We start from the raw sequence: 25,077 nt of genomic DNA, 5'->3' as shown, positions 1-25,077 counted from the left end.
CTGCCACTTCCGTTTTGATGTGATACTGCCAGCAGTTCTTTTGTATTACTAACCAGGAAATACATAATAGAAGCCTTAAAGATGGATGAATTCTGCCTCGGGGCAGTATTAAAATCTGGGCTTTTTGTTGTGTCGGGGCACATGTTTCTGAAGTATAACTGTCTTTTAAAAGTATTATTTCTGTTTGCTCCAAGAGGATGTTAACAGACTCTACATAAATTAGAGGGGAGTGGTACTTGAAACACTCTGAGGTGCATTGGAGACATTCCTATGTGGCTGGTAGGGATGATGTGAGACATGGAGGACGTTCACACCTTCCTACAGCATCAGAGGAAGTTGAGAGAGCTGACTCAAGTGTTTCAAGGGGACTGACATTTATTTTTGTAATAATTCTTTTTCTATCACTAAGTGGGTATGTTAAACTCTTCATAGGTGGTTTTCTTTCTCCTTGCCTCTTTGGATCACAAAAGCGTGTTTCTCTGCAGAATTTCTTAGTCTTGTGTGTAGTTCTTGTTAAGAATGGTACCGAGGGATTTCAACACAGACATATTTATGTATTAATGGACAAGTTTTTAAAGAAGGTAGATTTCTTTTTGCTTTGAATGTACAGCACACCTGCACAGGCACAGAGGTGTGTCACTGATACTTTCTTCTTTAGTGAAAACAAGTGCTCTCCCATTAGTTATGTTTCAGCTGTGTCAGCACCTTGCCCTTATGGGAGCTATTTCTGCTCTGTTTTTCAAACTTATGTCTTCCTATGCATTGCAGAGTTACACTCAGGATGGTGTGATGGGACAGGCTGTAAAGCCTTCATTGGGGCTTATGATATGTTTATCATGAGTTTAACACCCAGAGAAATTTATTGAGTAAGCAGAATGACTTGCTATTTATTTACAAGCTTCTCTTTTGCTAGATTTGCGTGCCACTGGGCATGCTATTCCACTGTGTATATAAATGTGTTTGGATGTGTTTGTGTGAGAGAGACAGAGGAAGCAAGATCAAGGGATCTTGACAACATTTTTATTACTTTGGGAAACAGTTGCACTCACTGAAGCCAATGAATAGAGAAACTGAAAGACCTGACGTGAGTTACGAAAGTTAGCAGTAAAACCCTCCTAACATACAGCCGGCCTTCTCACAGCCAGGCCTTTTGAGATAATTCCCAAAAGCAGCATGTACCACATGGCGACGGCATTTATTGTGGATTTGACACTCACGATTAGTGAATTCCTCTCAACTTCAAAAGCAGATAGCCTTTGGCAAAATCCTGATGGATGCCTTTGGCAGGTAAAGAGGGGGAGAAAGAAAAATTATTGAGGTCAACACAGGGAAAAAAAAAAGGCTGAAATCTTAGTTTAAAATAGTGGCAGAGACCTGCTGGGAACAGTTGGGGAAATGCCTGAGCTCGTTTAAAAAGACAATGAGCAGATGATTGATATTTAGGCCCTGATCCAAACTTTTATTAGCAACTTTATAAACCTTTCAGTTTGGCTTGAGGGATACCGTTTCCTGTCCAAACTTATTCACCTATATCCCCGTAGGGGGGGAAAATCAACAACAGATGCAGATGCAAAATAGCACATAAATCTTAATTTTGAGAGCTGTGATGGAACTGAAAAGTCGGAAGAAAGAGAATTACCAGAATTTATTGTGCTTTGTCTTACTTTCTTGGGGGGTTGGAAGGTGTATATTTTTCCACATGGAACAAGAAACAATTTAATGCTGTTTTTTCACACTTATGTACTGTAAATGATTCCAGTATGGCTTATCATAATCAAACTATATTTTGTGTGTTGACAACAGGATATCACATATACTGAGTATTTAATATAGTTGTGAGAATTAAGTCTACCTTCCTCCCCCCAAATCTTTCAGACAAAACAATTCCAAGGTTTCTGAGAATAAGATGTAGGAGAAATGAACTGTTTTGCCAGTTGTCATAAAATTGTTAGTCATGTCACTGACAAGTCCTGGCATCTCTGTTCTTTGGAATTAATACTTGAACTATCATGAAGAGGAGAATACAGGGCTCTTCTCCTTCTTTATGGAAAACAGATGAGAACTGGCCACATCAGGCAGTTCCAAAAACCTGGTCACACGTGTCTTTGAAGGGAAGGTTTCGTCTCCTTTCATGTGCAATGTGTTTATGGCATAGCTCCATCTTCCCAGAAGAGCTGAGCATTTGCTGGGGCAGGAGAGCTGGAAGTAAGCAGGACTTTGCAGTTACTGAGTTTTCCAGTTGCATCAATCAGTGGTGGATGGAGGAAGAGGGAGAGGGTAGGGTGGTTAAAGATGTGTCTATAACTGCAGGAGTGCTTCAATAAACCACAGCATGTCAAAGCTCCTTTGTGTTCAAACAGCAATTAAAATTTTAGACCTTCTCTGAATGGCAGCTATAGGTTTCCTTCTTCTCAAGGTCGTCATCTTAACGAATGGGAATCTGTGCAGGAAATGTTAAGATATTCCAGTGAATGATGTCGGGATCAATGTAAAGTCGTACAATGGATTTCCTTTATTGTTTGTCCCAGTCTAAAGATGTGTTCTAAAAAAATTGTGCATGTATAAAACTAAAACTACACACAAATCAATTAAAATACGTTGTAGTACAGAATCAAAGTCATATATTCTCCACCTGTGTTAATCAAATCCACTATGATCTTTAATCATGTATCTCATCTTTTCACATTTTCCCATATCCATTAGTTGAAAAATTCTCTTATTCACTCAGACTTAAGTTAGATACTTGTTCATGTCATTACTATCCCAGAAATTGTCACTCCTCTTGTGATGTTTTTAGGGTGCTCTCAGTGCATATACCTTACTTAATCTGTGTATCTTAGATACTTCTACAAGATTGAGGTGCTTTTATTACTGTAGTTTTAATATTAGGAGAAGGTAACAAACTGTCTTCTAATAGAAGATTAGGATCTTTAGAAAACCAGGGGATGATTTTGAGTAATATTCCATATTTTAACCCTCTTTGCCTAGTACTCTTTCAGTCTTAAGACCGACAGTGTATATTTATCACTCATTTTCATGTAGATGGAGATAACCTGTGACCTTCATCCAAACTGCAGAACTCCACAACCACAGCTTCCCTAAGCAGCACATCCTTGTTGTCTGCTGCCTCATTTGACATCCTCATTCCAACCTCTAGAGCAGATGCAGAAGGTTTTCATACACCAGTCTAATTCATTCATGTCATTTTCAGGACAGCATCAGTTCTGTTACTAAAGGATGGAAGGCTCTGTGTCCTAATTCTCGTATGTTTAATTCATACAGTGTAGACAGTCTTGTTTCTGTTTTATCTTCTGAGTAATAATTTTTCCTAATTCATTGGGAGGTCCTTCCATAAATATCGTGTGTGTCTTTTTAGATTTTACTTCATAGGGAGAAGTAAAGAATAGCCAGACCCAGAAGGTTGATTGCCTTCTGAGAAAAAGAAGAAAAAAAATCAAATTTTTCTCAATTTGTGGCTATCCTAAAATTTTCCTGCAGAAAGAGAGAAATTGCAAATTTAACCCTATTGATTTGATTTACTTGGCTGCTTTTCATGGACATTTCAGTAAGTGTAGTCTGTGTTCTCAGTGAATGCATTTATATTACCAAAGTGTGCACCCTAGTTTCTTGGCTGGGGGGCATGCACCAGGCCAGATTTGGGCATTGTCACCAGTGATATCCACAAACATGTATCATTCCCGTGTGGGAATGTGGCCATTCCCCAGAGCAAACCATGCTTACTGTGACAGCCGTGACTTGGTCAGAGGACCAGGAATCCTGCACTGTGACACAGTACAGAGGAATAAGCACGACTGAAGGCAAGGTTTGGCTTTTAAAGCAGGATTTACTTAGCACTGTTCAAAACGACTATGGTAGTAATTTAAATCTAATAAACAAAAGCATTATTCTCAGCTGGTTTGTTTTTCTCCATATAGAATGAATTAAGGTGCAGTCTCACTCTCACTGAAGTCATGGCAAGAGTTTTTCCACTGAAGTAAATTGAAGCGAGATCAAATTCACACTCCTCACTTTTTTCATCTTACCTAAGTAAACTAAAGACAGGCAGTTCTTTCTCCTCTGCTGAAGGATGACCGTGCTAAACCATCAGCTCCACATGGCAATTAGCCATGTTTAAGGATTGTTTAGTTTCCCGCAGTGTTTTGCACACCGGATTTTCTTCCCCCTAAGAGTGATCCATTCTTAAAACATGGTGAAAAAGCAAACAGAGAACATTTTGGTGCCATGAATTCTTTTGAAAATTTGACTGGGTGAGTACATTTCCTTAATGTTCAAAAATTATCCTTTGAACATGCTATTTAACAGTGTCAAGCATTCTGTTCTCTATATTGCTTTTGCTTTAAACCTGTTTCATTTTATAACTGATGAGATGCTTAACTGTTGCATCACAGCAGTTAGTTTGTTCAGTTTCAGTACAGCTGGCTTATTTCCATGTCATGCATCATTTAATTATACATCTAAAACGTAGTTAAAACTGTACAGCTCCATGAGCCTCACTTAAGCTGTCTGTGACACTGCAGTAATCCCAGTACCCTGACGGGGTGTTGCACAGCTATGACTGGTTGGAATGTGGTAAACTGGTGATGTGTAAGAGAGCCTAGAAATGAGCTTGCATTTTGCAGCTGTGCTTGCTCTACTAGAAGAGGAAGTAAAACCAGAAAAAAACTGCTCTTGTGGCAATATCAGCGTCTGTAAATCTGAATGCTTAATGAAAATCAAGGAAAATGTGCTGAGTGAGGAAGTGGTGCTTTTCCCTTGTTTGTCGTTTAATTAATTTTTGGTGGTCTGTTATTTGTCAGAAAAATCTATCTCAGATTCCTCTATGGAAAAACATGAAGTGTTTATGTGAGAGTGAAGATCCTAGTATTGGATGATTGTCTAGATATGCAAAAGACTTTGCCTGTTTTGTCTCAAAAATGCTTTCTGGAGGCAGTGATCATTGAGACTTAAAATGTACCCTAGCTTGAAGATGGATGGGTGCTGCTGTCCATGTGTATATGCCGTCGACTGAGTATAAACTTGAAGGCATTTATTACATCTTAGTAATGGGAAAAGCAGCAAATTTCTTGCAGACATTTTTTTTCCTTTTTTAAGCTAGTGAACTTGAAGGTCAGATTCAACTCTATGTTGCATTTTCTGTCATATAATTATCATATATATCATGTCCTGAAGAGCAGCCTCCAGTCAGTGACATCAACAGCTTACATAGCAGTTGAACTAAGAATAACCTTGGAGAACTGACCCATGTCAAGCTCTTATGAGTGTAAACTGTTGATGTCACTGACTGGAGGCTGTTTTTTCGTGATCACAGAAGGGCCTCAATTGGATAAAAGAAGAATTGTATTCAAAAAATACAAAACTATTCTGCTGAATGTTCACTTTACTATATCTCAGAAGATGAGAGGAAACAAAACTGAAAGAGTAATACTTAACAAAGGATTTTTGCTCTCTTATAAAAAGAAGGACGGGACAACATCAAAAACAGCTTCCCTAGAAGAATGCAGGGGGAAGAGACATGATAAGTGGCATCAGCTTGGAAGAGGGATCAAAACTCTTTCTTTGATTACTTTTACTAATGACATGTGTTTAAGCAAATCCAATTCAGAGCAGTTTCAGAAATCCCAAACTTGTTCTCTTTCTGAGCACTATTTGGAGGGCACGATCTGCCTGACGTCAGTGTCTGTCTAGCAGTGGACATCTGTGGTCACTATGCAGGTGCTTGATTCACATCCTGTTTCTTTTTCCTCCCTCCCCATTTCTGCAGTTCCATTTCTAGGTGAGTTCCCCAAAGAAGAGCTGAGGAATATAGGGGATGACTCTTCCGTACTCACAGTCCTTTGGAGATAAATACACAGAGATAGCAGAAAGAGTCAGAATTTCCTTTATTTAACCAGCGCAACATCAAACAAGTCAGAGAGATTGGTTAACTCTGTTTAAGGCAGACAATTTTGAAGATGGTGGGAGTGACAGATGTACATCTTTGCTACAAATTTGAAAAAGGAGACATTCTACTTTCTGAACAAAATCCTGGCTATCCCAGAATTTTGCACTGTGTTGAACCATAGAGTTTTAAGAGCTGAGAGGTTGCTGAAGACACCAAAATTTTGTAATTAACTTACTGGGCCTCTTAAAGGAGGGTGTTAGATCTTCCTGTGCATCATTCAAGCAACCTGGATTTCTTTCAGAAAGATTTCTCACTAAATCTGTAACAAAACATTAGCCTATATGACATACTGCCCCAAAAGTAATCAATATAAATATTATTAATAAAAAATGTCCCCCTCCAAGATTAAATAAAGCTTGCACCCGTATACCAAGAGCATCCATGGATCATGTCACCCATATTTATATTTGACAAGGGTTTGTGTGGGAGGGCGCTTGTGCCTGCTTTGTACAGGGAAGCTCTGGGGTTCCCAGGTTCACGACTGATGGGTCTGCACTTTGTGTCTCTTGAGGCTTTGGGTGCCCAGGGCCATGATGAGTTCCCGGGCTGGGGATGGCGGGTGGGGCTGGCCTGTGATGCGCTCTGGGGCCTGTGACAGCACAGGGGCCGTGTCACAATGGGGGCAGCTATTAAAGGCCCCATGGGTTGCCGCTGCCCCAGTAGAGCCTGGGCAAGCGGTGAGTGCACACAGGCGGTGGGGAGGCAGGGCTGGGGGAGGGCTGGGGCAGAAGCGCCGGCACCGGGGGCGTGTGTTCTGTCCCTGCATCCAGGGCCCAGCCCCTGGTGGGAGTGCCTTGCTCAGGCTCGGTGCTTGCTGGGGCAGCGGTGCAGGCCTTGCCTCCTGCCAGCTGCCAGGGGCCCTCTCCTTCCTGCTGCCACGTCCCTGTGGCTCCTGCCCCCCACTGGCTGCCTCCATGCTGGCCCTACTGAACCCCTTCTGTGTGTCCTCTTGCAGACCATGGCTTTGTTGTCATTGCTCTTCGTGCTCGTGCAAAGCCTGATCCAGTACCCCCAGCCAGCTGGGGATGGGCTGGATGAGGCCACGCACCGGCGAATGCAGGAGCGTGAGGAGCTGCTTGACCGCGAGATGGCTCGGCTGCTGCAGGAGCTGGAGCAAGGGCCCCCGGAGCAGCAGGACGAGGGCTGGGGAGCCCTGCTCTTTGGTGCCCTGCAGCAGTGGCCATTCTGGGCTCTTGCTGGACTCCTGCTCCTCTTGGGCCTGTGGTTTAGCTGCAGGAGGAGTCCTGAAGCCAGCGAAACCAACAGCAGCGGCAAGGACCAGAGCTCCTGCAAGATCTTGGGAGAGGAGAAGGAAAAAGAAAAGGAAGAAGACAGTTTGGATTCCAAGGGAGATGGAGAAACCATAGATGTGACTGTGGAGGCAGATGACAGCGGCAGCGGAAATGAAGGAGAAGGCAGTCCTGTGGCTGCAAACGAAGGAGACGATGATGATGCCAATGAACGAGATGAAGATGTGAAGTTGAAGAAAGACAGTGATGTTAAAAGTGATGATGGCCATGATGCAAAGAAAGATGAAGGCTGGAGTGATGGGAATATGCCAGGAGACAATACTGCCGAAGGAAATGAAGAAGAACCTGGCAATGTTACTGGAGGTGTGGAAGACCTAGATGAAGTAAATGAAGGAGAAAACAAGGATGTGAAGGTGGAGCCAGACAAGGATGCTGGAAAGGAAGACGGAGATGGAAATGAAGAAAAAACCGATGATGCGTATATGAAGGCAGGCAACAGTGATGATGTAAATAAAGGAGTATACGAGGTAGATGGAAAGGAAGAAAAAGCAGATGTGAAGGTGCAGGGAAGCAGTGATGCCAGTGAACAACAAAGCAGTGATTGGATTGGGCAGGAAGACAACAGTGATGGTGGGAAGGCAATAGACCACAGTGGGTTTGCTGCAACTGAAGAAAAAACCACTCACCTTGGAAATGAAGAGACCAGTGCTGCAAACAGAGATGAGAAGCAGGGTGATGCAAATGCGAATGGAGAGAAGAATGAAGATGCAAAAGAAGGAGAACAAGGTAATGTGGCTGCCAGTGAAAAAGAAGGCAGTGCTGGCAAGGGCAAAGGCAGCCGTGGTGGAATTGAAGAGGAAGAAGACGCCTGTGACACTGGGAATAAGCGAGGGATCCTTTTAGTGGATCGCATACAGTGTCCCGTCGAGGACGTGGAGAAAGGTCGCTCAGTGGCAGCTGAGCTGATGGAGAGCTTCACGCGTGTCTTTATTGACAGCGTGAGCAATAGTTTCTACCCGGTGCCTCAAGAAGCCATCGGGGTGGGCAGTGCCTTTGAGGGTTGGAGTCCCCGTGAGCAGGATGGGGTGTACTGCGTGCTGGTCCCACTGAATCCCCCACCGGGACACGCCTTCCACCTGGAGCTGAACAGTGCAGGGCAGATGGCAGCAAGGACCTTCTGCGTCCGTGTGGAGCTGGTGTGCACGTGCGAGAGGGAGCAGCTGGGCGAGAAGCTGTTGTGCTTCCTGCACCACTCGCAGGAGGAGCTGCGGCGGAAGCAGAAGCCCAGCCTCCTAGAGACACTCTGCACCGGCTCCTACCTGGACGTGGAGAAAACCTCCCACTGGTTCTACCAGCTGGTGAGATGCTCGTGGCTGCATTTGCCTCAGTCGTACTCATGGCACTTGGTGTTTCAGCCCTGCAGCCGGTCCTGCCAATTCCGGCTGAGCAAAGGCAAGAAGAGCCTGGTGGTGAAGATGTTGTTTGGGGTGCGCCACGGGGACTCCGACATCTTTGCGGTCAGCCAGCCCACAGAGGCCCAGACAGGCAGCTCCAGCATCTTTGTGAGCAGCCATCCCGCCGAGGCCGACTCCATCGCAAGCACAGCGTGGCCTGAGACATACGCTGTGGCAGAGGCAAAATTCTTCCAGCACGTCGCCAGGCAGGTGCCATGTGAGAGCTTGCACCTGAAATGCCTGCAGCTCTTCACCTGCATCCTGAGGGGCACAGGTTTTTCCAGCTCGACCTGGAAGACTGTGGTCATGCACGTGCTGACCACCGTACCGCTGTCCCAGTGGCGCAGGAGGGAATTTGCACGGCGGCTGTGGGACATCATGGCATACCTGCGCCGCTGCCTGCAGTTGAAACGCCTGGAGCACTTTGTCCTAGGCAACCAGAGGCTTCCTGCAGAGATCAGCTTGCCGCCGGCAATGCGAGCGGTCGAGCCGCTCAACCTCTTTGAGCACCTGGCCCAAGATCCGGCCGCCCACGCAGAGGCGATGCGAGCTTACGGTCAGCTGCGATTTCGCCTCTGGATGCTGCTCTCCGGCCACTGAGAGGAATTCCCTGCACAGAGCTGTGCTGGGGGGGCTCACACCCGATGGCAGCCACGTGAGCACTGCATAATTCTTCCTTTTTTCACTGGCAATCCTGAAGCTGCTTTCCTGCTCCCGTGGATGGAAGATGCTGCGGCACACGGATTCACTGTGCAGACACACATCTCTGCATTGCCCTGCCCTTCACCTTCCAGTTTACCACGGTGCTGTTGTGATGTTCCTACGTCTACGAGGCAGAAACTGGCTCCACCTGCACATCCTTACAGAAGACTACGAACTGAGAGAGGTTGCTTGGCACACCTCAAAGACATGAAACTGGCCTGTTAGGGACTTGATGTAGTTGTTCAGTGACCTGTAGCTCACTTTACCATAGGAGAATAGGTAGTCCAAATTTTTCTAATAGGAATTCTTTATTAGCATTGCTTCCAGAGGTCCTTTATTATTATCAGTGTACAACTATTTTGCAAAGTTGGTCTTAGTTTAGGAAATTGAGCTACCCTACTATAGTAGATTGTCTCCTTTTCAGTAATATCTGGATAGCTATGTTTGGAAAATTAATAAAAGGAGAGAAGTGTCTCAAATTGCCTGAAACGTGACATTCTTTATATTTAAGCCTCTGTATCTTAGAGAACGTCGTTCCTATATACCTGCCTGAAATAATGCCATTTTGCAAACAGAGATGTTGGATATGTTGCGTGTGCTCTCTCTTGAGCAAACCCATAGAGATGCTTGAAGGTTGATGTGAAAATGCCCTGAAATGCCTGAAATTCTACAGCAGAGTACTCCTGAATTTTTTAGGAATCTTTGGAAAAGTGTTCTTTTCACAGTCACTTTTATAACTGTAATACCCTCCTGGGGAACAATTCCGTCCTGAAAGATGAACAGAGAAGTCCCTAACTGCAAAACATGTGGTTTAGTACACAGCTCTTTTCTGGGCTTCTCATAACCAAGGTTTTAACACAAAACTGTGAACACAGAAAGTCATGTTTTCTCTATTCCCAGTTGTCTGTATCCTTTTGGAGAGGCCCTGCTGTTCTATGAATATTACGTTTTTCACCAGGCCTAATAGTATTGTATATCAATGAGAGCCACTTCACATGCACGGCTTTGTCCATGGTGACATGCAGCTAAACAAAATGTAATTTACTTCTTGCACTACATTGTAGAGATTGGTAGTAGTCCGGAAGTATTTATTCTCTTTGCCTTCATACCAATACATCTGGGGTCAACTGGTCAACTTTAAACTCAGCATACCTTAGGAATTGGATAAATTGCTGCAGTCATGCTAGAAATACTTTTCTTTATCCCAGAAATTTGCTTGAGTTTCTACAATGCCCATGTAAACCTTCACGTGTATTCTCCAACATGAGAAAGGACTTGCTCCTCCCTAAAGGCAAGTGATGCAACCTTTGTTCTTTCCTGTATATGAAAGTTATACAGCCTTTAGTTTCAGAGTCCTTCAAAGTTGTCTGTAACTGTTTTGAAAGTGGCTGAGATGTTCCCTTTCTGCTAATTTAGGCATGGCTTGTCACTAAAAAAAATCTGTACCTAGTCACAAAGGGCATTCTGATTCTGAACCAAGTGGTTCTACATTGCTGCATTGTGACAGCATGCTGGAGTTGAGGAATGGCAACATGGTCACCACACATGTGACTTGATGCTAACAAGTGTAAATATGTTTTATAAATGCAAATACATATGATCAGAACAGAATGAGATTTTTACTTTTGAAGTCTCTTTGCTGTGGCTCTGCTGCTGGAGATTTTATAAGTAAGCAATGATCATGCTGTTTTGAGCCAAGTCCACCGAGATACTGTGTGAAATGAATAAAACCCAGTCACTATTCCAGCTTCTATCAGTCAGCAGTGAAATATTAACCCAGAAGGGGAGTTAGCTGGATACTTAGTTAATCACCGGGCTGGAAAAAAGTATTTAATTTTGAGGAAAACAGCAACTAGAGACCATAAACTGAGTGCTGAACACGTACTCATGAAAGACCATCCCTGTAACTTTGTTACTGTACCTTGTGAGAATGCTGGTTCTGTGTTAGCCAGGCTACAGAGATGCAGTGATTCAAATCAACAGCTTGCTCTAAGCTTGAGAATCATTGGGAAATGTGCTTTTCACAGTAAATTTTTCCAGTGCAATATCCTTGGTGATAGTAAATATGTCTCGCTGTGAAGGGAAATTTCAATGCGTAAGATTAAAATGCGTTGTTTTATAGACTGAGAACAATTATTAATCTAGCTGAAATTTAATCAACCCTCTGTTAATATTTGCTGGTAAAGTTTTATTAGGTCATATTACAGTTATAATCTTATCAGTGGCCATGCTCAGAGTCTTATTTCCAAGCTGTTTTCAATAGTAGGTACCAAACGTGATTCTTCACCACTTTGCAGCTTGTGTTGTCATTTGCACCAGTAAGAAAGGAGTGTGCAGTGTTGTCATTTCAATCTGGAATATTCTACAGATGTTTTCCTTACGATGCAGTGAAATAAATGATTGTACAAGGCATCAGGCAGGGTTCATTCCCACTTGGGCATTTCAGTCATGAGGCAGCATTTTCCCTCACTGTTGTAGCTGTTCTAGGTGGGTTTTTTTTTACTGAGAAATTCTAGAACTGTTAAACAACAGATGACAAATGTCCATTTGGGATGGTCTCTTCAGAGATCATTCCTTTCAAATAAGGAAACTGGAAGTAGACAGCAGTCTCAGTCATCGTCCTTCATGTATGTGGAGAAGAATCAAATCCACATATTTTTGCAATTGACACTCTTGCAGAGGCCCATGCTTTGCATGGCTTTAAGTGCTGAAAGTGCTTTAGAGCATTTGCACAAGCATGTAATTTATCCTTAGATCAAATTCCTGTGACTGCAGAGGAGAAGGAATTTTTCCTCATATTCTGTATGCTAGTTACTTGTGTTCTGCAGGTGAGGACTGAGGTTTTTATAGTACCATGTTAACCATAAGCTGCTTCCAAAGTGGTCTTGCTGGCAATTAATAAACATCTTTTAAAGTGTTACTGGTTTAGAAAACAAATCCTGACATCTTTGCCTTCACGAAAGGTATGTGGGAAAGGACAGTGCTGGTGTATAGTAATGTAATGCTCAGCATCAGATAAAATTTTTCAGTGTGAAGCAAGATTTTTTCCCAAAGTACTGCCAAATAAATCTCACCTAGGGGAATAGGAGCTGCAATGCATGACAATTTGTTTTCAGATTGTACCATAACAACATCCTGCACTGAGCCAGACAAAAGTACACAAACTTAAGTAGAAGTGACTGAGCCAAAAAATAATTGTCATAATTATATACCAGGTAGTCAGATTAATAATGATAAAATATTTTTCTCCCATGGTTCTGTTCATTAGCCAGGACTAGAACTTAATCTTTTCTTGCCTGTCACTTGGTTTGTGTAAGACCTTGGAGAAAAATGTTTGGGTGGGGTTTTTTTCCCTTTATTTAATTCAGGACTTTTTTCTCCAAAACACTGGCCCGAATTTTCATCATGATCAGGATATGCCAATAACTTGTGCGGTAAGTCTGGGTTTTCTAGCAGGAATGCTACATTGTCCATCCAGTGCCAGGAAGGTGGAAATACCCTTAATTTTATCTTCCCATTAAATACAGGATTTGCCTTTCTGTCTGAAGATTTCCAAATAGTTTAGCTTGGAGAGTTGGCTTGTGGAAGAACTGATTCACATGTTTATTTTCTTTTCCCCAAAGTAATGACTACCCAACAAGACTTAAATATTCTTGTGCTCTTTTCTATATGTTGTTTGTGTCCTCGTCCAGAATTACGTCCACAGAGTATTCATTAGGCAAAATGCTACAGAATTTTTATTTTACAGCTTTTTTAGCTTTTTTGCAACAGTATAGGTTCTTTCATTAGTTTCATAGAGCTTTTTTTTTTTTTTCTTAATTACCTACAGTCCTACATGCAGTTCTGGGGCACCCAGTTCAAGAAAGACATGGACCTTGGAAGGAAGAGCCCTGAAAATGATCAGAGGGCTGTAACACCTTCCGTATGAAGACAGGCTGAGAGGTTTGGGGTTGTTCAGCCTGGAGAAAAGAAAGCTCTGAGGAGACCTTATTGCAACTTTTCAATATATAAAAGGGGCTTGTGAAAAAGATGTAAAAAAGGAAAAAAGGACTTTTTAACCAAAGCCTTTAGGGACAGGACAAGGGGCAATAGTTTTGAACTAAAAGAGAGTGGATAGAAACTGGATAGAAGAAAGACATTTTTTATGATGAGAATGGTGAGAAACTGGTACAGGTTGCCCGGAGAAGTTGCAGATGCCCCATCCCTGGAAGCGTTCAAGGCTGTGTTAGGTGGGACTTTGAGCGAGCTGGTCCAGTGAAAGATGTTCCTCCTCATAGTGAGGGAGTTGAACTGGATGATCTTCAAATGTTCCTACCCACTGTTTCCTGCTCCTAATTATTCTTGGCTGGCATTGACCTTCTTCGCTGCTTTATATCTGGAGCACCAAATACGGTGAGGTATTGATCCTTGATCATGTGTATCCATGAGTATGGTGATATAAACAGAATTCGTTTTCTTGGGATGAAGGAAAGATATAGCACACATCTTGCAAAGATATGTCTTTCTTGGTTTCTAATTTCTGTTGAATTTCTCATTCCTTTATGCCTTACAGATAATTTGTTAAGAAAATTTTATGTAGAAAAATATTTTGTGCAAGTAAATATTGCCCAATTTGGAAGTAAGAAAAACCCCAGAGAACCCGAAGTTAACAGGAATTGTATTATGACTCTGGAAAGACATGCTCCAAGACTGCACTCATTTCCCTGGTACACTCCATGCTGGTTGCATGTATTTATAAAAGACACTGATGAGTCATATATAAACATTTTGATTATAAAGATTTTCTTCGTTTTCCCACAGACTTGCTGCTTTCAAACAGCTGCATCCCATTCCTGGGCTCAACAGAGGGGCTTGATTTTCGAACCTTGCTGCCGGATGAGGAGAGGGGCCGGCTACTAGTCGGGGCAAAGGACCACATCTTCCTGCTCAACTTGGTTGATGTAAACAAAAATGTAAAAAAGGTCAGTGCCTTTTCCACGGAGTTTATCTCCTAAGTTAAATTTTGTTAAATTCTTTTTGTTTGGTTGGTTTTGTGTTTTTCTTTCTTTCTTTCTTCTCTGGGTAACTGCAGATTCGTTGTGCAATGAAATTTACCAAGATTTGATCATCTCACCTGCCGTAGTTATACAGATTATCTTTAATCAATTGAGTTTCTTGTGCTGATTGATGTCCTTTGTGACTGATGACCTGCAAGAGATCAGCTGTGTGGAAGAGCCCTGCAGTGCATGAAAATAGCATCAAAATATCAGCAGACAGGAAAAATGCAGCTCAGAGTGTTCACTTCTCAATTCCTCTGGTCATGGTTACCCTCCTCATTTCAAAGCATTTGGAAGGAAATAACTGAAGACAGCTCTTTCATTGCTTCCTGGCATCCCTGGGATTACTTTACTCTAATACTGAACAGAGCAGAGGCAATTTGGATGGTTTAAATCATAGTAAAATAAAAGTGGCAATTTTAACATTTTGGTTAATATCTAGAATGACTAGTTTTAGGAAAAGCTTCCACTGGGATCTCCTGTAGTCCCTTGCCTGTGCCCGGTGACAGTGTGTTAACTTGAGATAATAAGATGACAATTTAGCCTTCGATATTTCTAGCAGACATGGTGAACTGGAGCTTTTGTAAGCACAGTTGACTGCTATGAGTGGAAACCAGATGCTTGCAACAGGAACACATGAAAGCTGGTTTCCTGCTTGTCCCAGATAGGAAGAAAATCTGAATTCTCAGCTGTGTTTGGTATTTTCTTTAGGCACCAGAGGGTGGTTTTAAATTACTACGTACTGCTGCCAGCTCTGAAGAGGTAACTGACCCTGAATTAATGTGATTGCAGGCAGGAGCTGAACAGGTGGAAGAAGAGACTATTTTGCCCTCACGTTTGAGAGCAACGCTTGCTGTCATTGTATAGAAGAGATACAGTACCAGTCTGAATATCTTGTTCCTTATCTGGACTTCAGCAATGCTGCACATGGCAGTTTCTGTAAAACTCAGATTCTGGGTATTTCAGGAAATTTCTTCCTGGCATGCTTTATCAAGCACTTACCTTGCTTCTGTCATCTCAGTAATTGATTCAAAATCCACTACCCCTCCCAGGATATTGCATTAATAACAGCACTACTCACAACTGCAAATTTTCAGACCACAAATTGATTTTTGGTGTAGGCTTTCTGTAGAAGACAGATTTTGTTTGTGTGAAAAGCAGACTTCTGTTTCTGTGGGCTTCTGCTTGCCTCCTGAGAGATGCTGAGTGCTGTCACCTCCCATTATGTTCAGTGGGGCTTTCTGAGCCCAGACCTTTCTGGAGGTGGCAGCACTCTGTGTGAGCCACCCCTCAGTCCAAGCTGGTGACATTTTCCCTTTGGCCAAACCAGCGCTGTTCATTACGGACCTTGTGCTTTCCAAGAAGAGCAGAACACAGATGGAGCCAGGAGCACTAATGTGCAGTCAGACAGTGCCATTTGGTATAGATGTGGTAGAGAAAAGACTCACTTTGTATTGGAAAGAAAATTTGGATTTCCTAAGATGAATAGAGAATGCATGCTTACGTATCTGTGGTAACCAGAAAGGAGGGAATAAAATTCCTAACCACTTGCGTATCTGGACTAAATATGTGTGCAGGTTCAAATACTTCTTTTAGTAGTAAAATAATAGTTTAACTATTCAGATAATATTTAACTTTTCACAAAAAAGCACTGAGGCAAAATATATTTAAATGGGTAGAACTGACTGAGAAGCCTTGCAGAACGTCCTGGTGTGCTGATTTCCCAGGTCTCCATGGGCATTCAACAACTTTATAAATGTATCTTCTTGCTTAAATGCCCAGGTAACACAAGGCAATGTCACATGAGTGTTTCTCTTTAATTCCACTGTGCTTGGCTGGTTGAATCTTGCAGTGGAGGGAAGGGATGAGATGAAGGAAGTTGCGTGAGGAGCTGTGTATAAAATCTCAGCCCCTGAGGAGGAAGCTAAAGGATACTCTACAGTAGCAGTGAAGTGTCAGAAAGTAGCACTTGCCGGTGCTGTGTTTAGACTGAGCGTGGTCTGGGTTGGCACTGGGCCAGGCGGCTCACTTCCAGGCCTTCCCAGTGTGGGGAAACCACACATGTTGGGACTACAAGGGTCTGAAGTGTGTCCTTTGTACTCCTCTGGAGTACGAGTCATCTGGAAAAAATGATCTGCTTACATACAGCTACTAAAACGAGTAGAAATTGATTAGAATATTAAGTTTCTGCCGATAAATGATGTGTTCATTTGTGGACTTTGTGGAAGGAGTGTTAAAAGCACGCTGATGGGGCGAGAGAGGCATAACAGCTTTGAGACTGCAGTGCAAGATTGTGCATAGTTTGGGGTTTCCGTTCTTTAAAACAAAGCTGAACATGAACTTCTTACTTTGATAAAGCTCTCAATTTCAGATATTTGTTTTGTTAGGAGCTACTGATACCTCCAAAAGCTAAGTCAGGATCCCCAACAATTTATTCTCATGTGTAGATATAATTACTTGGCAAGATTATATTTTAGAGTCTAATGCTCTCTATTAAGACATTTCTGGCAAAGAAGGATCCAAAGCATTGTATCCTGCTCCCTTCTCTAATGTATACATATATATAATTTAATAACTTCCTTTTTAAAACCTATTAATTTACCTAAATTAGTTAATTTGACTTCCATATATTAAGTTATAGCTTTATTTCCTGGTGTATTTTTCCTGATGAAATAAATCAGTAGTTCTGCTGGAGTCAGAATTTCTTAAATCATTGTAGTTTTTATGAAATGTATTGTGTAATAGGTTGAAAATTTCCTTAGCTGGCAGCTTGAAAAAAAATCTGTCTGGTTTCCAGTGCTTGTAAACCTCATTATAAAACAACAGCAAGTACCACAGTGTAATGAGCAAGTCCTCCAGAATGACAGATGAATGCAGAAAGCGAAAGTGATTATAGTCAATAAATATATAAAATACAGCAATGGATAATCTTCTTTCTGTAACAGGGATGTATTTTCTCTGAAGTTTTCCTGTACAGAAGCCATTAGCTCCTGTTGCAGGAATGGCATTATGAAGTGTCCCTGACAAATTCTGCAAGCTATTTGCAAACTGGAAAAATTGTGATTTCTTCCTGTGAGTAAAATAAAGATGGTCAGCAAAGGAAAGTAGTTCTACTGAAGGCCTCTGTGCCATTACCACCAGAAGTGCAGTGTAAAACGGAGAGATGTTTAATAGCATGAGAGGCTGGAAAGCTGGCAAAGAAATTCTATAGGAGCACCAACCTCTGGGATCCTGCTGGAAACATGACGTCAGTACATCGAAGTTTCTTGTGAGTTTGCAAAAGCCTTTTCTATTTTACTCCTTGCGCTAAATAAATACGAAATACAAAATGTTGTCAGCTGGGTAAACAGTGGGTAAATAGCTGCAAAGCAATGGTGCCCCTTTCTGTGGCTGTGCTAACAGTGCCCGCGGGGTTACACGTCAGCGCGATCATCACGGTGTGATCTGCAGCGCGACCCGCCCAGCTCCGCAGGAATAGGAATGCTGTCAAGGCCTGACAAGCTTTTGAAAAGCTGCCAACCTGCAGGAGCTGTCGGTGCTAGAAGACACAGCCCCATGTGGGCCAAATAGATAAACACGTCAGATCCCCAGCAGCAGCTTTGGAACAAGTTGTTTTCATCTGTCCCAGCGTGCACTGGCTCAGGGTCCCAAATCATCATCTGTTGTAAGCGGCCCTTTGGGATACTTCATGCAACTTCTTTAGGAATGTTGTTGCTGTGGAACAGATCCTTGTTACGCCGATGTTTCAGATTTGATTTTTGTTCAAATCTACAATCTATTATTTATATTTATTTATTAGCAGTTTATACCCATTTCCTCTGGCTGTTGATAATTCTGGTCTTCAGAGCCCTTTGATTATTCCTGCATAATTTAACTTCTTTTGTTTTAGTGATGCTTCCCAACCTTGTGTCATCTGCAGGGGTTGTTGGAGAGTTCTGGGTTTTTACCAAAGCTACTGAAGGGTGCATGAAATAGGATGAGCTCTGACACTGTTTCTTGGGGAACTGCACGAGTAACTTTGTACCTCAAGTTCTTTACTTATCAGACCATTTTTTTTTCTTGTACTAATGCCTGTTTTTGGCAGCTGAGCTAATCAGTTTCCGTGTGACAATGTAGTGAATACTTAAATGGAGCCCTGATGAAGAGCAGCTCTACCACCTTAATGTAATTCAGCTAGGTTATTTAAGAAAAGTACAATATTAGAGTGGGATAGTGGCTGTTTACCAAGTTCTATTGTCTTCTCTGCCACACTCCGTTTTCATTGGAAACTTGTATTATTTCTTCCCTAACTAAAAACTTGTTCTGAAACCTTAAAAACAGATGAAAAAAGACCCAGTGGGCTTCTAAATTGTTTAGATAGCTTGTGATCTTCCTCTTTTGTATTGTGACAATAGATAGCATTTTCCACTCATTTTGTAAAGTTCTGCACCATCCTAGATTTAGTAGCCTAATTAGAAGTGATTCTTGAAAAAGCTGTACTTTCACACATTTTTTTGTAATCAGATTTCACTGTTTTATCTTTGAGCACCCCTTCTCCTGAAGATTTATAATCTTAAGTGTTAGGCTAGGAACAAAATCTGATAGAGAAAGATGCATACATGAAAATGAGTAAAATACCAGTATTATTAATTCATGACAGATGGCAGCTGAAATTTGGCTCTTAGTGGTGGATCCAGATATTATTTTTATATATACATACATACATACATACATATATATATATATAGCATTCACATACCAATTTATTTATATATAAATAATGTATTAAAAAAAATTACTTCCTTTTTCATTCCTTTCTTATAGTAAAATGCATATTTGGAGGAAGGGAAAATGTTACTTTTAGAAATTCACTGCTCCTGATCTGGAAAAGACCTCTGTGGTTTTAAATGTTTTGTTTTAATCAGAAATCAATTTCCAGCTACCCTTTAAAGTGATACCTTATCTGTCCTACACTTATGTACTGCTTAATTTTGTACTCCTGGGAGGTCTTCTTTCTCTCTGATAGAAAAGAGTTTATTAACTTCCATTTATTAGGAGAATTTAATTTCTTTCCCATTCCTAAATTTAAGAAAATATTTGAAGAATGATTTAAAAGTAATGGTGAGGTTGTTTTTTTTCTTTTAATTGGGCAATAGAAGAGAAAATCTAGAAATCATGACAGTAGTTGACCTTTGGAATTTTGATATGGTTATTTTAAAAGGAAAATAAACCGAAGATTAAGAAAAGAAAAGAATCCTGTTTAAGTATACAGTTCACATATTCCAACTAGTTGCATTCTTGCCTTAAATTCAGTAACTCCACTTAGCTATTCTAAGATTTCTCCAGACATTTCAGATACATACAACTATAAAGTATATTAAATATATAATTTGTACTGATTGTAACACAACATTATTGTAACTTTACAAGTCAATGTTGTTGTCACCTTTAATATATAAGGCCTGGCTATCTGGGGGTTTTTTTCCATTCCTTGAGGTTTTTACTTATTGAGAAATTTGGGAATAAAAGAGAATTTGTTAATAAGATGTTACCATTGTGAATAAAGCATATAAATAGAAAAAAAAAAAAAAAAAAGAACTTCAAAGCTTCAAACCATTTACAAGCTAAATGATTTTAAATCTGAAAGAAACTACAGGAGCCTCCAGTCTTACTTTTTTGGCATATTGCGAAACTAAGTAACACATTGGAATAAAATATAATGGTACAATTTAATTTCACCCCCTACAGAAAAGTCAGTACACATGTATAATGTTGCTTGTGCCAGTGTTTGAGGGAACCAGGCTTGTGGCACTGTTACACAGCATGTCCTGTAATAAAAAATGAAGTTCATGCTTTTTTGCTCAGCACATCAGCTCATTATTTTATGCAATTTTTATGATGCAACTCATCAAATGATGCAATTTTCTTGATCTATTACGATTTAGAACTGACAGTTTCTGGGAATCTCTCATTTCTCATATGGTAAGCTAATAAATATCACTTTTACTCCCCCATATATAATTGCAAATTGATTTTCAAGTTAAATCACTTAGCTTCACTTTTCATTGTCTAATGTGGCCTTATATAATGCTAAATACTGAGGCTGTTGAGTAACTAGAGAGTAAAACAATTGATTTTTTAAATAATAATTGTCTGTGGTCAATTATCATAGAAGGGGGGATGTGTGTATTTCAGCCTTGTAGGACAAACACTGATTCCCATGAACGAATCTGTAGAAGATTTGAGGGTAACTCAAGTCCATTAACACTTCTGAAGCCTTGAAGCAGATGTCTCTGTTTTTAACTCCTCCAGTTCTTCTGTGTAGTTGGCAAGGACAGGTGGGCATTTTCAAAAGCCTACAAAGGGACATCTTGTCTACCTCATTGGATAACTAAACTTTGGCCAAAAATCTCCCAAACCCCTTGAAGACCTCGAGGCTTTCCTGTAAGTGATTCAGGGATCTTGGGCATAAAGTTTATGTACAAGAAAACTGAGGATCAGATCTCAGACAAATCTCCGTGGCCAAATGTATTTGGAGATCCATGATCTTACGTTCCTCTATCTGTTCCTTTTCATCAGCTTTTCTTCACGGGTCGCTTTTCATCAGCTTTTCTTCTTAAACTTCTCTGTGTTGCAGTGGAGACCAGACTGGACCTACCTTCAGCCCTTCATGATGTTTCCAGTACTTTCCTCTGTGCTTCCTGGCACTGTGCTCTGTGCCATCCACACATCCCTGGGATGGCTGATTGCATTTCCATACCTGGGTGCTTTGACCAGATCTTTCCGAGAAAATGCTCTGGGAAAGCAAATTTGTGCTCCAGTGCTGCAATGCTGTTACACTGTCTTATCTCTGACTCCATGTAAATATTGTTGCAGAGGGTTAAGGTTTAAGTAACTTAAACTACATTGTCTCTGCTAAGAGGTTTTTTTATCAGGAAGGTAACGGAGTTCACTTGAGAGGAAATTAATTTCCTTGCAGAAATCCAATACATCCATTTTCACTGGGAAGGAAAGAGAAAGAAGTAAAATCCAGACTGTTTCCAGATTGAGAGAAACAGTGACTGTAGGTTTTGGAAAGTGATAAAGGTACTTGAGGGAGGCCACTTGCTTTTTGCTTTCCTTACCTATGTGGGACTGAGCCTGGGTATGTCAAGCCACTTCCAGTAAGGTGCCAACAGCTGGGTGAAGGGGAATATGACAGCAGTCAACTCCTCTTGCATGCCACTGAGTTGTGCGTCCTTCCTTGATGTTGTTTTTATTTCTAGTGCATATTATAATAATTCTTCATTCCTATACATTTGCTATTTAAGATTTTGTAAAGCATGACTGGAGACTACTATAAAGCATTTGTGACTACTAATGACCTGCTGACTGGTGCCTGGGACTTCAGGCAATTTACTAATCAATATTTGCTTAAAAAGTAGTGTGATTTGTGGTGTTTTTATTACTAGTCATGAGAAATAACAATTGCTTTTTCTTGTCAAAATTAGAAGTACAAAATATCCATATTTAACACAGTGATTCGAGAAGAATCTGTATTTAGCTTCTATTTTAAATTTAATAGAATCAGATGTACTCAATCATATCCAGTTTTGACTGCTTAATTGAAATCAGTGAGGCAGAACCTGCACTGTTGTTGTTCACTGACATTTCTTCACCAACACAATTTGGATTACAGTAACTGATAGTATGTTGTCATCTGGATTTATCTACATCAAAACCTATTTTGTAGAATTCTGCAGGGCAGATTAAAAAAGAAAGAGAAACAGTATCAATATATACTGGCAATTATCTAAGGTCCACAGTTCTTCTCTAAACTTCTGTATCATTTTCTCAGTAAACTCAGTTAATGTTGATGTTTTTAAACCATGCACTGTTGATTCCTGCCAAATGTACTTTTTGTTCTACAAATTTCCCTTCAGCTGTCCTTAGTTTTTTGAACCTAATTATTTTCATTTGAAAATTGGCAGAAAGAGCTAAGTGTTTTTTTTATAACAGTTCTGCCAAGTCCACTGGACCAAATTCTTACAAATGTAATTTGCCTGGCTTTGCAATCAGTTTAGTTTCCAGATGATTTGGCTCATCATAACTTTGAGAGAAACACATAATGGTGACAAGGTGCCCCGGCCAGATTAACTGAATGCTTTTTAAAAGTACATGTAGCCAATGAAGAAATAAACAAGAATCAGGGGGGTTGATTTAAAGCCTCTTAACTTTTTGTAATGGGATCTTGTACTTGAAGTCATGTTCATTTCAATTTACATGCAAGGTCCTTCAACATGCATAAATCTGTTTTAACTGTTTATTCCTGGAATAATCTACAGTCACAGGACAGTGTATAATCTTCATCATCTTTGTCTTGTTTTAACTCTATTACAGATTTACTGGCCTGCAGCAAAAGAAAAGGTAGAATTATGCAAATTAGCTGGGAAAGATGCCCATGTAAGTATGATGTATGTTTTTTATTATGGCTGAGGATTATGCATATCTATGTATTTTTTATTAAATGCAAAAAATGCTTTAGTAAGCTCTTGTTACACTTCTTCTGAACTAATGTCCTAAGTGTTTTTTCTTAATTGAAAAACAAAGTTACATTTCTATTGGTTTCTAAATATTAATACTTAAAAAAATTCAATCTTGCAGGCATCAATCATGATATGTTGTTCTTTTGTGTAATAAATGCAGCTGAGAGATGAATGGCGTTTCCTCAAAAATGTATACCAGGCAGTATTTCCCTGGAATCCTCTTTTCTCACATTAAAATGCTTCTTTTTTTCTTGGGTGTATCCTGAATGTAACTTCATTATAATTCATTAAAGAAACAGTAGTAGAGCAGTGTACAAATCAACTTAATTTGCAGACAGCTGCAGTTGGGGTTTAAAAAAAAATCTCAGACTCAATGGCTTTTGCCAGAAACCACAAATCTTCTTTAGGAAGTATATTTAAGGTACATACGTGTACACAATACAACTTTTATATGTTTTGTGCAGCACAGATTACGTCATGTGTCTAGAGCCCACTCTAAATGTAAACATTTCCTGGCTGTAAAATAAAATTTCTTCCTTTTCTCTCCAAAAAAATCTCCAGCATGTCGGTTACCAAGGTATCTTCCAGCTCAAAATGCTCTCAGCTCTCTGCCTGAAGAGTTTAGCTTTTTATTCTAACTTGTTACTACCCTTACCTTTACAGCAGTCAGAACCTAAACAATGCTGAGCATTGGAAATATTCTGATACTGGTGCATGTGGAAGATTTGTGCTGGTCTATTTCTACACTAAGAGAAAAAGGAGAAGGTCCTGAGAGGGAAATAGTTGTTTCGGACTCTCACTTAGATGCAGGGTGATGGCTTGAACATATGAACAAATCCTGTGTGTTCCCTCTGAAGTATCTGTTATGTGTTTTTGTGTTCATTTCGTTCTGGGCAAGGCTAAATCAAGGCTTTTCCCCCAGCCCCATGTATCATCCTTGCAAGCATGCCTGTGCTACTTACCAACAACAACAACATGGAGCAAGCCCAGCTAGAGCCAGGATGTCCCACTGGACTCAGAAATGACCAAATAAAAGTCACCAGTAAGATGTGGTTGGTGCAGAGACAAAGCATGCCCTTGGAAGTGTGTTGAAGCCTTTCAGCCCACCGCAGTCGCTTTAATCATGTGATCTTTGGTATTAAAGCATGTGCAGTACCCTGAGCTGGGAGCAAAGGCAGGAAGACTGGTAGCCAGACAAACCCAGTGGCTCTGCGACCTCTGCCCAATTGTTGACGGGTGGTGTTTGCTACAACACTGGCTGAACAGATTCCCTCCAAACCGTGGTGTGAGCAGACAGTTTCTCGTGGCTGTAAGCATACAGCAGAATTAGGTTTGCAAGTCTGATTGATGAACTGCCTGGTAGATAGCCACTGTCAAGTTATAGTCCTAACAGGTTTGAACTACTTGTAAACAGTTTCTGCTACAGTAGTTCTGAGTTTAAATACACCAATGCTATGGCTGTAACTTATATAAGCTTATATGGCTGTAACTTATATTCTATGTATAATGTGAAAGAGAAGAATAAACATGAAAAGTAACCTTTATCTTTCTTTTCCCAACAGACAGAGTGTGCCAATTTTATCCGAGTTCTTCAGCCGTACAACTGGACCCATGTTTATGTCTGTGGCACAGGAGCGTTTCACCCTCTCTGTGGATACATTGAGCTTGGAACTCACAAAGAGGTAATTTAACTTTCTCACTAGTCTGACATGTCAAGGAATAGCCCTCATCTTGTGTAGCATTCATCATAGATTGGAAAATACTATGTGAGTGTGTAAAAAATGACCTGACAGCAGCTTGCATAAATAACAGGGTAAGTGGTGGATTCTGTGGGTCAGACGGGAACTCTTGTTCTCACATTTGCTATGTGCATATCGCTTTTGAACAAAGCACTTTTCCTCAGGCTTAATACACAAAGTTCTTCAGAATGACACTTCCATGTGATTAACTAAGTGAAGAGAACATCTGACCCAGATGTCTTCCTTTCTAGTAAGTCATTTCTGCACATACTTTCCTTGCGCACACACATTCAGAGTTCAAGATGAAACTTGTGGTTCTGTCTTTAATGTACATATACCGCAGAGGGTTTCCTGTGCCTTGTGCGTGAGAGTAATAAACACTTTGAAAAGGTTCTCTAAGCCTGAGTCCAGAGACAGCATCTCAGGACTT

At 40.9% G+C, this 25,077-nt stretch overlaps 2 protein-coding genes across 9 annotated transcripts in view; both read left to right on the top strand.

The window, feature by feature from the left end:
* The window catches only part of LOC138101031 (semaphorin-3D-like), a 38,033-nt gene that overhangs the window by 6,736 nt on the left and 6,220 nt on the right, over nucleotides 1-25,077 (top strand). For 5 of the 8 annotated variants that reach the window (XR_011146997.1, XM_068998871.1, XM_068998869.1 and 2 more), the window contains 3 exons: nucleotides 14,169-14,329; nucleotides 22,763-22,825; nucleotides 24,471-24,590. Coding sequence is in view for 4 of the 8 variants with exons in the window: in XM_068998871.1 (XP_068854972.1) it covers nucleotides 14,169-14,329; nucleotides 22,763-22,825; nucleotides 24,471-24,590 (344 nt within the window). In the remaining 4 variants the exon portion in view is untranslated. Of the gene's footprint in view, nucleotides 1-12,322; nucleotides 13,761-14,168; nucleotides 14,330-15,105; nucleotides 16,187-17,350; nucleotides 17,673-22,762; nucleotides 22,826-24,470; nucleotides 24,591-25,077 lie in introns of those variants that run through there. The other 3 variants (XR_011146998.1, XR_011147000.1, XR_011146999.1) reach the window with 3 other exon arrangements.
* On the top strand, nucleotides 6,975-9,972 carry LOC138101037 (uncharacterized). Its single transcript, XM_068998874.1, has one exon. The coding sequence runs from the start codon at nucleotides 7,017-7,019 to the stop codon at nucleotides 9,264-9,266; it is 2,250 nt and encodes a 749-aa protein (XP_068854975.1). The 5' UTR covers nucleotides 6,975-7,016; the 3' UTR covers nucleotides 9,267-9,972.

Source organism: Aphelocoma coerulescens, unplaced genomic scaffold (genome assembly GCF_041296385.1).
Source record: "Aphelocoma coerulescens isolate FSJ_1873_10779 unplaced genomic scaffold, UR_Acoe_1.0 HiC_scaffold_184, whole genome shotgun sequence".
NCBI classification, from domain to species: Eukaryota; Metazoa; Chordata; class Aves; order Passeriformes; family Corvidae; genus Aphelocoma; species Aphelocoma coerulescens.
Note: the sequence above shows the minus strand (reverse complement) of the source record. Positions and strands in the feature narration are given on the sequence as shown.

Coding starts and splice junctions, on each gene's coding strand:
- LOC138101037 (XM_068998874.1), top strand. CDS start 7,017: ATGCAGGAGCGTGAGGAGCTGCTTGACCGCGAGATGGCTCGGCTGCTG.